This window comes from Dendrobates tinctorius, unplaced genomic scaffold (genome assembly GCF_039654945.1).
Source record: "Dendrobates tinctorius isolate UK_male_01 unplaced genomic scaffold, ASM3965494v1 ptg000129l, whole genome shotgun sequence".
Classification (NCBI taxonomy): Eukaryota; Metazoa; Chordata; class Amphibia; order Anura; family Dendrobatidae; genus Dendrobates; species Dendrobates tinctorius.
This window is the reverse complement of record NW_027361797.1, coordinates 39,274,716-39,288,232: the sequence shown is the minus strand read 5'-3', so window position 1 is coordinate 39,288,232 and position 13,517 is coordinate 39,274,716. Positions and strand designations below refer to the sequence as shown.

Genomic DNA, 13,517 nt, shown 5'->3' with positions numbered 1-13,517 from the left:
GTGTGCATGAGGCCTTTCAAAAGCCAGTAAAAGCCTTTCGTGTGAACTGGGCACCAGAGATGAACCAGTTGGTGATACTGGCAGAAACAGAAGTCACAGAGAAGAGGGTGGCTGTCCTGAAGGAGCTGCATCTACAATGTCTCCGCACGAAACAGATGATTGTGTTGGGTAATATGAAAGCCACTCGAAGTCTGGAGCTGGGGAGGGAAGCTCAAAGTCAGCTGGGCTTTGTGGAAGACATAATTCTGGTACCCAGAAATCAGGTGGGGAAAGTCATTGGAAGACTTGGAAAGGTGATGCAGGAGATGGTGAATAGATCTTGTGTGAAGAGAGTGAGGATCCCACATGATGGTGAAGTGCAGGTAGCTGGTGAAGATGGCATGGTTCCATTGCTTGTGGTTGGCTCAGTGGAAAGCCTTAGGAACATCCGAATGCTCCTGGAATATCGAGTGACGTACCTACGAGAGGTGGAGCAGCTGATCCAGAAAAAAATGCAAATTAAAGTTCAGCTACAGGTGTTGCAAAGAAGAGGGCAACCGCATCCAGCCCAAAAGATGGAGAAATGAGGGGCTTCTCTGGAGACTGGCAGTACGCAGTCTGAATCAAAGAGGGTTAGAGGTGGTGACTCCTCTATTAACTCAGGGCTGAGTAGTATAGGCAGGAGACCCGGTAGTGGACATAGCGACAAAGGGTCAGGCTCAGATCAGCCAGTTAGCTCGACTGGACGTGGGACTCATGACTGCAACAAACGTGGGACGCGGCCATGGAGAGAAAAGGGTCTGGTGACATAGTTGGACTGTGACTTAAGGGCCAAAGCTCAAGACCAACATAAGGACCGCCGGGGGCGGGGGAGGCCTAGCAGATGGACTCTGAAACGGGAAAGGACAAAGTATGATAATGTGTTGTTCACAGAGAGGGATACAGTGACAGTGATGGACTACGTCTCGGGAGCTGACGCTCAAAGACGACTGAGAGGGCCCTCTCAACTGGTAGGGCAAAGTGACATAGGTGCCCGGTCTCGAGGCCCCTGGTTTGTGACAAGTGTTTAACCCCACAAGTTTGAACAGAGCGGGGTATGTAATGCAGTGTGTTATGAGCTCATTTTCTGATCAACCACTTGAGAGTTCCCCTTCCGTTCTCCCTCTGGTGGTGACAGGAGGTAGTGAGGTTGTTTAATTGGTAGTGATCTGCCACCTGGTGAGGAAGATAATGATTGGATCTCTGGAGTATCAGACTGGATATAAGACAGCCTACGCCCTATCCTGGTGCTGGTGATTCAGTCTGCTTCTCAGGTCTTGGACTCAGCTCTGTTCCAGTCTTCTCAAGTTAAGTTTATTTTTGCTAATGTTCACACTTGCTCTTGTTGGTCAATTCAGTTTTTTGTGTGGTCAGCCAGCCCGGCTGGACTGTGCTGAATTTCCACTCTTATTTATCTGTATTTGCCAAATTGCCTTTTTTTGTCCCTTATTAGATTGGCCTCTTTTTGCTCTGTCTCAGAATATTTCAGAGTGCTGATATAGTGGTAGAAGTCTAGTGACTTCAGGGTTAATTTTGCTATCAGTTGTGTTGGACATTTTTGCAGGGTTTTTGGCAGATTGCAGACAGTGTCTTTCCTTTCCTGTCCTTTCTAGTTAGATTGGCCCCATCTTTTGCTCAGCCTATTTTCCTGCCTTTGTTTGTGTCTTCATCTTGTTTCACCGTCGGTGCATGTGGGGGGCTGTCTTTCCTTTGGGGTCTGCTCTGGGGCAGTTAGTTTTCCGCTTTTCCTGGTTTAGGCTTATTTAGTTCTCCGGTTGTGACAAGGCATCTAGGACCACCGTGGGAGCGTGCCACGGCTGCTGCTAGTTGCGTGTTAGGATCAGGGGTCTGCATAGTTACCAACCTCTTTGGTTTTCTGAGACTTAGCTTGTGTTGTTTTTTATTTCCTCCTCGGCGACCCGTTCATAACAGCAGTGACCTCTGTGACAGCTAGGGGATGCTGTATGGGTGACTTGTTGAGATGGGTGGGACCAGTCACTTACAAATCCACCCAAGGGCATGTGTGAACACAAGATAAAGCCTGTATGTGTGTGGCTGGGTCTAAAAGGACCTGCAGTGAGGTCATGGCCATGTGATCCATACCTCACCTGTGGGTGTGGTTATGTACCATACAATGTGCCTGAAGTCTGGTCACATGGGCAGAGTGTGTGTACCGGAATGGTTCAGGCTGCAAGGTCCTGTGAGGCCTGTGTGTTGGGAGATCCTGGGAGTAGGATCGGATCCCTGAAGTGCACATGCTGAGGCCCTGAACCTGGCGAGGCTGGTGTGTTAGGAGATTCTGGGAGTAGGATTGGATCCCTGAATAGCACCCGGTAAGACGTGGGTGTTGGACAGTCCCAGGAGGGGATTGACGTCCTGAATAGCACCCGGTGAGGCCTGTGTGCTTGCAGAGTTTGAGAAGGCGCTGAGTTTGGGAAGCTACCATTCCTTCTGCGGATCTGGACTGTCAGGAGTGCCCTGGTCACAAGGATGGTGATCCCAGTAAGGCAGCTTCCCTAGGAGAGAGGACTGACAAGGAGTCAGCATGTGGAGCAGGAGCTCCTGTAAAGTAACTCCATAGACTGTTGGTGCCTGTGATGTTCCATGGTTGTTACTGAACTGCATGGCGTGCAGTCACCCACGGTAACTGGACAGTGAGAAGTCCAGCTTGTTTAGAGACTGTGAGTTAAAGCCGTATGTTATGAAGTACTATGAACTATGTGTAAGCCGGTGATGTGCAACCTGGCTTACCGTATGGTTTATGCTGTGTAAAATAAACCAAAATAGACTGTTTTATGTGCAAAACCGTGCCTGTCTACATTAATCCCGTGCCAAGCGAGTGTCCCCCAACGCATTCAGTGAGCGCTATCTTGCTATATATATACACGGGTTGGACAAAATAATGGAAACACCTGGAAACATCAACAAAAGTTAGTTTAATATGGTGTAGGTTCATCTTTTGCGGCGATTACAGCCTCAATTCTCTGAGGTATGGATTCATACAAGGTGTGAATTGTTTCCAAAGGAATTGTAGCCCATTCTTCAGTTAAAACACCCTCCAGTTCTTTGAGCGACGATGGCGGCGGAAATCGACGTCTAACTTAAATCTCTAAAATCGAGCATAAATGCTCAATAATGTTGCGGTCTGGGGATTGTGGGGGCCAGATGAGATGCTCAACTTCATTACAATGTTCCTCGTGCCATGCTTTAATGATTCTAGCTGTATAAATTGGTGCATTATCATCCTCAAAGATGGCGTTCCCCTCCAGGAACAGTGCTTGAACCATAGGATGCACTTGATCGCCCAAAATGCCTAAATAATCACGGCTGTTAATTCTTCCATGAAGGGATATCATTGGCCCGGCGGATCCCCACGAAATAGCACCCCATATCATCACAGAACCTCCACCATGTTTTACGGTTGGGAGAAGGCAGTCTGGATGGAATGCTTCTTTCGGCTGTCTCCAAAGGAACACTCGGTCGGAGGTCGGAAATAGGGTAAACGATGATTCGTCTGAGAATATCACGTTTCCACTGCTCGAGGGACCAATTCTGGAGGTTTCTACACCACTCTAAATGCTTGGAAACATTTGTCATTGAGAGCAGCGGTTTTCGAATTGCAGCTTTTCCGTGTAATCCAGATTTGTGCAGCTCCCATGGAAACTGGGTTCTGTAGGTGTTCATTGAGCTCAGCAGTGATTTTCAGAGCTGTGGTCTTGCGATCCTCTCTCACAATTCGCTTTAGAGTCCGACGGTCTCTCTCAGTCAACTTCGACTTTCTGCCGGACTTGTGCTTTGCTGCAGATGCTTTTCCTTCTCTTTCAAATGCAGTCATTACTTTGGAGACAGTACCTCTTGACACGCCAAGCATTCGGGCACTTTCTGTTACACTAGCGCCTGCCATACGAGCACCAACTATTTGGCCTCTTTGAAAATCCGAGAGGTCTGCCATTGGTATCAGGTTTTCATCAATGTTCTTACAATTCTGCCAAACAAACAGTTAATTTACATACACATATCACATAACACAAATAATCAACTACAAAACATTACCATTTGTCACGGTTTGCATGTTTATAACCTGTTTGAAGATTATGATGCCAAAATGTTAGGTGTTTCCATTATTTTGTCCAACCCCTGTATATATATATATATATATATATATACAGTATATACTGTATGTATATATGTATATATATATATACAGTTGTGGCCAAAAGTATTGACACCCCTGCAATTCTGTCAGATAATACTCAGTTTCTTCCTGAAAATGATTGCAAACACAAATTCTTTAGTATTATTATCTTCATTTAATTTGTCTTAAATGAAAAAACACAAAAGAGAATAAAGCAAAAAGCAAAACATTGATCATTTCACACAAAACTACAAAAATGGGCCAGACAAAAGTATTGGCACCCTCAGCCTAATACTTGGTTGCACAACCTTTAGCCAAAATAACTGCGACCAACCGCTTCCGGTAACAATCAATGAGTTTCTTACAATGCTCTGCTGGAATTTTAGACCATTCTTCTTTGGCAAACTGCTCCAGGTCCCTGATATTTGAAGGGTGTGTTCTCCAAACTGCCATTTTTAGATCTCTCCACAGGTGTTCTATGGGATTCAGGTCTGGACTCATTGCTGGCCAGCTTAGAAGTCTCCAGTGCTTTCTCTCAAACCATTTTCTAGTGCTTTCTGAAGTGTGTTTTGGGTCATTGTCCTGCTGGAAGACCCATGACCTCTGAGGTAGACCCAGCTTTCTCACACTGGGCCCTACATTATGCTGCAAACTTTGTTGGTAGTCTTCAGACTTCATAATGCCATGCACACAGTCAAGCAGTCCAGTGCCAGAGGCAGCAAAGCAACCACAAAACATCAGGGAACCTGCGCCATGTTTGACTGTAGGGACCGTGTTCTTTTCTTTGAATGCCTCTTTTTTTTCTCCTGTTAACTCTATGTTGATGCCTTTGCCCAAAAAGCTCTACTTTTGTCTCATCTGACCAGAGAACATTCTTCCAAAACATTTTAGGCTTTTTCAGGTAAGTTTTGGCAAACTTTTTATGTCTCGGGGTAAGAAGTGGGGTCTTCCTGGGTCTCCTACCATACAGTCCCTTTTCATTCAGACGCCGACGGATAGTATGGGTTGATACTGTTGTACCCTCGGACTGCAGGTCAGCTTGAACTTGTTTGGATGTTAGTCGAGGTTCTTTATCCAACATCCGCACAATCTTGTGTTGAAATCTCTTGTCAATTTTTCTTTTCCGTCCACATCTAGGGAGGTTAGTCACAGTTAGTCACAGTGCCATGGGCTTTAAACTTCTTGATGACACTGCACACGGTAGACACAGGAACATTCAGGTCTTTGGAGATGGACTTGCAGCCTTGAGGTTGCTCATGGTTCCTCACAATTTGGTTTCTCAAGTCCTCAGACAGTTCTTTGGTCTTCTTTCTTTTCTCCATGCTCAATGTGGTACACACAAGGACACAGGACAGAGGTTGAGTCAACTTTAATCCATGTCAACTGGCTGCAAGTGTGATTTAGTTATTGCCAACACCTGTTAGGTGCCACAGGTAAGATACAGGTGCTGTTAATTACACAAATTAGTGAAGCATCACATGATTTTTTGAACAGTGCCAATACTTTTGTCCACCCTCTTTTTTCTGTTTGGTGTGGAATATATCTAATTTGGCTTTAGGAGAATCCTTTTTGTGGTTTTTAATTTAAGACAAATTAAATGAAGATAATAATACCAAAGAATTTATGTTTGCAATCATTTTCAGGAAGAAACTGAGTATTATCTGACAGAATTGCAAGGGTGTTAATACTTTTGGCCACAACTGTATATATATACACATACAGTGCCATGCGAAAGTATTCGAAGTCCAGAATTATAGTGGTCCCTGGGGATCGCAGAGAAGTGACGACAAGATGTTTTTGAATTAGTAGTCCAATGCAGCTCCAGCCGTAGACCTCCAATGGAGGATGATAAGCTAGAACGATGTGAGTAAATGGTCAGAGGAACACCAGGAATAAGAGAAAAGAGCAGTAGTTTCTTTAGTCCACAACGCATTTCGACGGGAAACCGTCTTCATCAGGTGGCACTTTATTGATTAAAACAGGAAGGGGTATATATGTGACCAGTATCCAATCAATGGTCACAGTGGTTAGACACATGATTGACAAGTCACATGACAGTGAAATCACAGGAAGAAATAAACAAGGGGAATAAAATATATAAAAATACATATTTAAAAAGATCTAATACTACTGGTAACTGTTACAAGATCAATCATTTTGTGAACTGCCAATCAATCTATGTTGTGTACCTATTGGAATGTAGTTGTGGGCTCCAATATGTAGGCCGCAATATAGAGACCATGCATGCGCGGCTCAACAAACACCGTCAGAATATACGGAATGGCTATCTCGAGTAACAAGTCCAGCGAGTCCCTTACTATTCGCCGAGTAATGAGTCCTAGCGAGTAGACTCACCCATCCCTAGATGGAGATCATTTTTGAACAGCGGTTTTCAGCTCTTACCACAGATTCTCGGTTGGATTCAGGTCTGAACTTTGACTTGGCCATTCTAACACCTGGATGCATTTATTGGTGATCCATTCCATTGTAGATTTTGCTTTATGTCTTTTTCAGACTCCAACAGGTTTTCTTCAAGAATGGTCCTGTATTTGGCTCCATCCATCTTCCCATCAATTTTAACCATTTTCCCTGTCTCTGCTGAAGAAAAGCAGGCCCATACCATGATGCTGCCACCACCATGTTTGAAAGTGGGGATGGTGTGTTCAGGGTGATGAGCTGTGTTGCCTTTACGCCAAACATATCATTTGGCATTGTTGCCAAAAAGTTCAATTTTGGTTTCATCTGACCAGAGCACCTTCTTCCACATGTTTGGTGTGTCTTCCAGGTGGCTTGTTGCAAACTTTAAACAACACTTTTTATGGATTTCTTTGAGAAAAGGCTTATTTCTTGCCACTCTTCCATAAAGGCCAGATTTGTGCAGTGTACAACTGATGTTTGCCCTGTGGACAGACTGTCCCACCTCAACTGTAGATCTCTGCAGTTCATCCAGAGTGATCATGGGCCTCTTGGCTGCATCTCTGATCAGTCTTCTCCTTGTTTGAGATGAAAGTTTAGATGGACGGCCGGGTCTTAGTAGATTTGCAGTGGTATGATACTCCTTCCATTTCAATATGATCACTTGCACAGTGCTCCTTGGAATGTTTAAAGCTTTGGAAATCATTTTGTATCCAAATCTGGCTTTAAACTTCTCCACAACAGTATCACGGACCTGCCTGTTGTGTTCCTTGGTCTTGATGATGCTCTCTGTGCTTCAAACAGAACCCTGAGACTATCACAGAGCAGGTGCATTTATACAGAGACTTGATTACACGCAGGTGGATTATATTTATCATCATTAGTCATTTAGGACAACATTGGATCATTCAGAGATCCACAATGAACTTCTGGAGTAAGTTTGCTGCACTGAAAGTAAAGGAGCCGAATAATATTGCACGCCCCACTTTTCAGTTTTTGAATTTCCACAAAAATTTTAAATAACCAATAAATATCGTTCAACTTTACAATTGTGTCCCACTTGTTGATTCTGCACCAAAAATTTACATTTGGTATCTTTATGTTTGAAGCATGATATATGGGAAAAGGTTGAAAAGCTCCAGGGGGCCGAATACTTTCGTAAGGCCCTGTACATACGTGTGTGTGTGTGTGACATATATATACAACTATTCTACTTGTGTATTTATATATATATCTATTCTATTCTAATCTATTATACTCTTTCCTGAACGCGGCATCTGCCGGCTTTTACTATATATATCTATCTATATATCTATCTATATACACAAACATTTTTATATATATGATTATTTTGTGTTAAAACGATGCGTACAGTTGTGTTTTACAATGCTATTTTAACATGAGTTTTTACATAGACAGAACTGCTATGTAAAACCTCATGTTAAAATCGCATTGCATACGGATTGCACACGCATGTCATACAGAGGTTCCGTGGAAAAATCGCACAGAAATCGCAATCGCTCTAACAGAGAGGTGACTGCTACAGCCCTCTAGTTTCCCTGAAGAATAAAATTGAGCATCTGCAAGAAGAATATAATTTCATCAATGAGCACTGATAGATGATATAGGAAGGTGATTAGGATTTATTAGCTTAAACTGAGATGTAGCAATGATGATTTGTTTCCTTATCTCGTGCCTGTTTTAGTATTGCAGAACAATTTACACATGTGATGCGCTGTCAAGAATGATCATTTTTGGCCCATATAAAATATGTGACCAATGAAAACAGTTTTATTCTTTGTCATTTGATGCTTGCATTGGCCAATGATTAGAATGAATTTTAGTACAATTGATTCTTTGTGAAATCATCACATCGTATAAATTACAATGTAGTCAGTTAATAATAGAACTTTGCTAGTCACCTTGTAATCTGTATGTAGTTTTGTCCCTTTTTTTCCTTATATTTATCTAAATATAAAAAATTAGGTTATTTTGTTTACAAATCAAATCTGTTTTATTCTTGGCAGATGGCCGTACCAGGAGCCCCGAAAGACATCTCATATCTTCAAATTTTAAAGCAGATGATTGTAGCATTGCACAAGACCCATATGAAGAACATGCCAACATCTCAGATATGGATCCTTTTAAAGTACAATGTCCTAATTCATCACAGACTGGTAAACAAAATAAAAGACACAGAAGAAGTGTGGAAAATAAAAAATCTCCCACAAGGAAGAAGCCATTTTCATGTTCAGAATGTGGGAAATGTTTTACTAATAAATCACATCTTGTTGCACATGAGAGAATTCACACAGGAGAGAAGCCATTTTCATGTTCAGAATGTGGGAAATGTTTTTCAGATAAATCATCTCTTGTTAGACATGAGAGAATTCACACAGGAGAGAAGCCATTTTCATGTTCAGAATGTGGGAAATGTTTTACAGATAAATCAGCTCTTGTTACCCATGAGAGAATTCACACAGGAGAGAAGCCATTTTCGTGTTCAGAATGTGGAAAATGTTTTACAAATAAATCACCTCTTGTTACACATGAGAGAATTCACACAGGAGAGAAGCCATTTTCATGTTCAGAATGTGGGAAATGTTTTACAAATAAATCACCTCTTGTTGCACATGAGAGAATTCACACAGGAGAGAAGCCATTTTCATGTTCAGAATGTGGGAAATGTTTTTCAGATAAATCATCTCTTGTTAGACATGAGAGAATTCACACAGGAGAGAAGCCATTTTCGTGTTCAGAATGTGGAAAATGTTTTACTCTAAAATCATCTCTTGCTAAACATGAGAGAATTCACACAGGAGAGAAGCCATTTTCATGTTCAGAATGTGGGAAATGTTTTACAGATAAATCAGCTCTTGTTACCCATGAGAGAATTCACACAGGAGAGAAGCCATTTTCGTGTTCAGAATGTGGAAAATGTTTTACTCTAAAATCATCTCTTGCTAAACATGAGAGAATTCACACAGGAGAGAAGCCATTTTCATGTTCAGAATGTGGGAAATGTTTTACAGATAAATCAGCTCTTGTTACCCATGAGAGAATTCACACAGGAGAGAAGCCATTTTCATGTTCAGAATGTGGGAAATGTTTTACAGATAAATCAGCTCTTGTTACCCATGAGAGAATTCACACAGGAGAGAAGCCATTTTCGTGTTCAGAATGTGGAAAATGTTTTACTCTAAAATCATCTCTTGCTAAACATGAGAGAATTCACACAGGAGAGAAGCCATTTTCGTGTTCAGAATGTGGAAAATGTTTTACTCTAAAATCATCTCTTGCTAAACATGAGAGAATTCACACAGGAGAGAAGCCATTTTCATGTTCAGAATGTGGGAAATGTTTTACAGATAAATCAGCTCTTGTTACCCATGAGAGAATTCACACAGGGTAGAAGACATTTTCGTGTTCAGAATGTGGAAAATGTTTTACTCTAAAATCATGTCTTGCTAAACATGAGAGAATTCACACAGGAGAGAAGCCATTTTCATGTTCAGAATGTGGGAGATGTTTTACAGATAAATCAGCTCTTGTTACCCATGAGAGAATTCACACAGGAGAGAAGCCATTTTCATGTTCAGAATGTGGAAAATGCTTTACTCTAAAATCATCTCTTGTTACCCATGAGAGAATTCACACAGGAGAGAAGCCATTTTCATGTTCAGAATGTGGGAAATATTTTTCAACTAAAACACAACTTGTTAGACATCAGAGAACTCACATTTTAACCCTTTAGTGACCAAGCTCAATTTTTAAAATCTGACGTGTCACTTTGTGATGATAACTTTGGAATATCCCATATCCCAGTTATTCTGAGAATGCTTTTTCTGACATATTTATTTTGTTAGTAATGAACTTAATAAATAAAAATTAGCAATCTTCAAACTTTGAATGTTTAAACCTATAAACCATATACTGTACCTATACTATATGAAAAAGTTAATAAATAATATTTACCTTATGTCTTCTAGGTCAGCATAATTTTTCAAACTTTCTTTTATTTTGTTAAAAGGGTTAAAAGTTTAGCAGCAGTTTTTCATTATCTTAGTGCAATGTGCAAAACTTATTATTTTGGAGGACCTATTCAGTTTTGAATTGAATTTGATGTGTCTATATATTGGAGATTCTCCTAAAGGGATACCCTCAAAGCATACAGCACAGCTGTCAGAATGTTTGTTAACCTTTCAGGGCCTTCATGAGAAATAATGCTAATCAGAATTTATTAAAATTAAAATTTTGTGAGTCTCAAACAATTTGCGTGTGTGGGGGGATGGCGGTAGTGTGGGCCCATCATAATGTGAAGGGATGATGGGGTCCATCATACTGTGTTGTGGGGCTGCGGGGAACACCATCATAATGTGATAATGTGTGGGACAACCCTCATGCTGTGGGCAACATATTGTGTGAGGTGGAGATTTAGGGGCTATAATAATATAGTGTGGAGGGACTGTGATGACCACTATCAACTGTGTGAGTATCACTACCAGTACAATACTGTGTTTAGGGGGCTGTGGGGCTTATATCTACATTTTACGAGACATGGAGCTGTATGAGGACTTTTTTTTGTGCCCAAAGCTACAGTGTCCATTTTAGGACATAATTATATATCAAAGTCAAACATCAGAAATACTCTGTCTGATACCTGACTTTGATACCTTATGCATTCAAATATCAGAATAAGAATGTTTTTCAGATATCCTCAATACAGTACTTCAACAGTTCATCTCATAAGAAAAGAAAAAGAATAATATCGCTGCCATTTTAGCCAGTGGCTGAGTGGAACCTTGAGGTTAAAGCCCAGTGAAAGTTCTTTTTTTTTAACTTATGCTGGCCTGGCACACAAACTTCAGAGATGTTTCACTTTGATGAGTGAAGAAAGACACCATCGTACTGTATATCAGAATGAAAATGATTTTTCCACTGAGAATTTGCACAGCAGATTTCATGGACAAAGAGAATTAGCACTTGCTCTCATTTGAGCTTGTAGTACAATGGTAAGTGTGCTGTCTCTGGAGTCCAGATTTTTCTGGGTTCAAATCCTATATTTGAATTTGATTTTTTTTAATTATGCAGGTTAAGCTCCAATTATAATCCACTTTTAATATCTGACATTCTTAATATCCTCCTGACTTCTAATAAAATAATGTATAGCCTAAGGGTGAAGCATCTGCATCACACATAGTTTTGGTTTCAAATAACAATAATCATAACAAAGAAGAATTACATTCCATTGCTGGGGTTTGAACTCAAAGCTCTCTGGAGTCCAGATTTTTCTGGGTTGAATTTTTTTTTAATTATACAGGTTAAGCTCCAATCATATTCTACTTTTAATATCTGACATTCTTATTATCCTCCTGAATTCTAATAAAATAATCTATAGCCTATGGGTGAAGCATCTGCGTCACACATAGTTTTGATTTCAAATAATAACAACAAAGAATTACATTCCATTGCTGGGATTTGAACTTAAAGCTCTCCGCTTACAAGGTTACACATGTTACCACTGTGCTATACTTCCCGCTGAGGGTCAGCGGTAGAGTTGAGCGAAACAGGTCGGTCAAATTCATAAGTCGCCGACTTTCACTAAAGTTGGGTTTCGCCGATCGAAACCCGACCTTAGCGTGAGGTCGGCCATGAGGTCGCTGACCCGCACGCCAAAGTCGCGTTTCCCATAATGCTTACAGTGCCTTTTCTCAGCCAATCATCAAGGACGCACACTGTGGGCAATGCGATGACATGGGCAGCGGCCACCACCATCTTAGAGAAGGGCATTATGTGATTGGCTTGCTTTGTGTAGCGTCACATTGGCTATAAAAGCACTGACCGCCGACCACTATTTTACATCTGCCGATCTTAGCATAGGGAGAGGTTGCTGCCGCTGATTCTCAATAAGGAGAGCGTTAGGCAACAAAGAAAAAAAAATCTGTGCCTCTTCTGATAGCGATTTCAACTGTACACTTAGTGTGCCATGACAGGGGAGGATTTTTGTGTGTGCAGCAGCGCTGGTGGTTATTAGGCTGCCTTATAAGGCTACCTGATAGCTGCATTGCTGTGTGCACACTGCTGTGCAGACTGCTTTTTTCAAAGCAAAATAACTTTTATTCTGATTTTCTGCACAGTTACAGAGCGTTCATTTTTTCACACACCGTATAGAGGTGTACGAGAGTGTGTGTGTGTGACTCCGTTAAAAAATAATTTCAGAGAAAATCACTGCACACGTACAAGAAAAATAATGCTTCAGGTGAGTATTTATTGCTGATAGGTGAAGCGACAATTTAAACCGAGTCGAGTGCTAACCATTTTTTCCTCTTCTGTAAAAAAATAGACAGATTTTAAAATTTCCATACATACACCGTATAGAGCTGTATGCTCCTCACACACTACCGTGTACTGGCTGGTATCAGGGACAAATACATGCTACCTGTGTGTGACTCCGTAAAAAAATAGACGGAGATTTTCATTTTTCCATACATACACCGTATAGAGCTGTCCACTTCTGATACATTACGGTATATCTGCTTGTAGTATTATGGTCAAATACATACTGGGAGAGCGTCTGTGACTAAGGAAATATATATGGAGATTTAAATTTTTACCTACACCTTATACAGCTGTACGCTCCTCATGCATTACCATATATCTGCTGGTATTTTTGTTACATTTTCACAAACATGAGGAAAAATGGTGGAAGAGGTTGAGAACGTGGGCGGGGGGCAGCTGGTACTGACGGTGGTGGTGCAGCTGCTCGTTATGCCAAAAGCACAATAGCAGCTAAGGTAGGAGGTGTTGAGCCTGCATCATCGTCTGGCACAGGAAGGCCTGTAAGGTTCCCTTTTCTGGGAGTAGGAAAACCGCTTTTAAAGCAAGAGCATCAGGAACAGGTTTTGGCTTACACTGCCGAAACAGCCACCAGCTCTATTGCCTCCTCTTC

The 13,517-nt window shown here is 41.4% G+C and overlaps 1 protein-coding gene across 1 annotated transcript in view; it reads left to right on the top strand.

Moving 5' to 3' along the window:
- Nucleotides 1-10,547, top strand: part of LOC141047833 (uncharacterized) — a 415,332-nt gene extending 404,785 nt beyond the window's left edge. The window contains 1 exon segment of the mRNA XM_073543155.1: nt 8,824-10,547. Within this exon segment, the coding sequence (XP_073399256.1) occupies nt 8,824-10,322 (1,499 nt within the window). The 3' untranslated portion in view covers nt 10,323-10,547.
- The last annotated feature ends 2,970 nt before the right edge of the window (nt 10,548-13,517 follow it).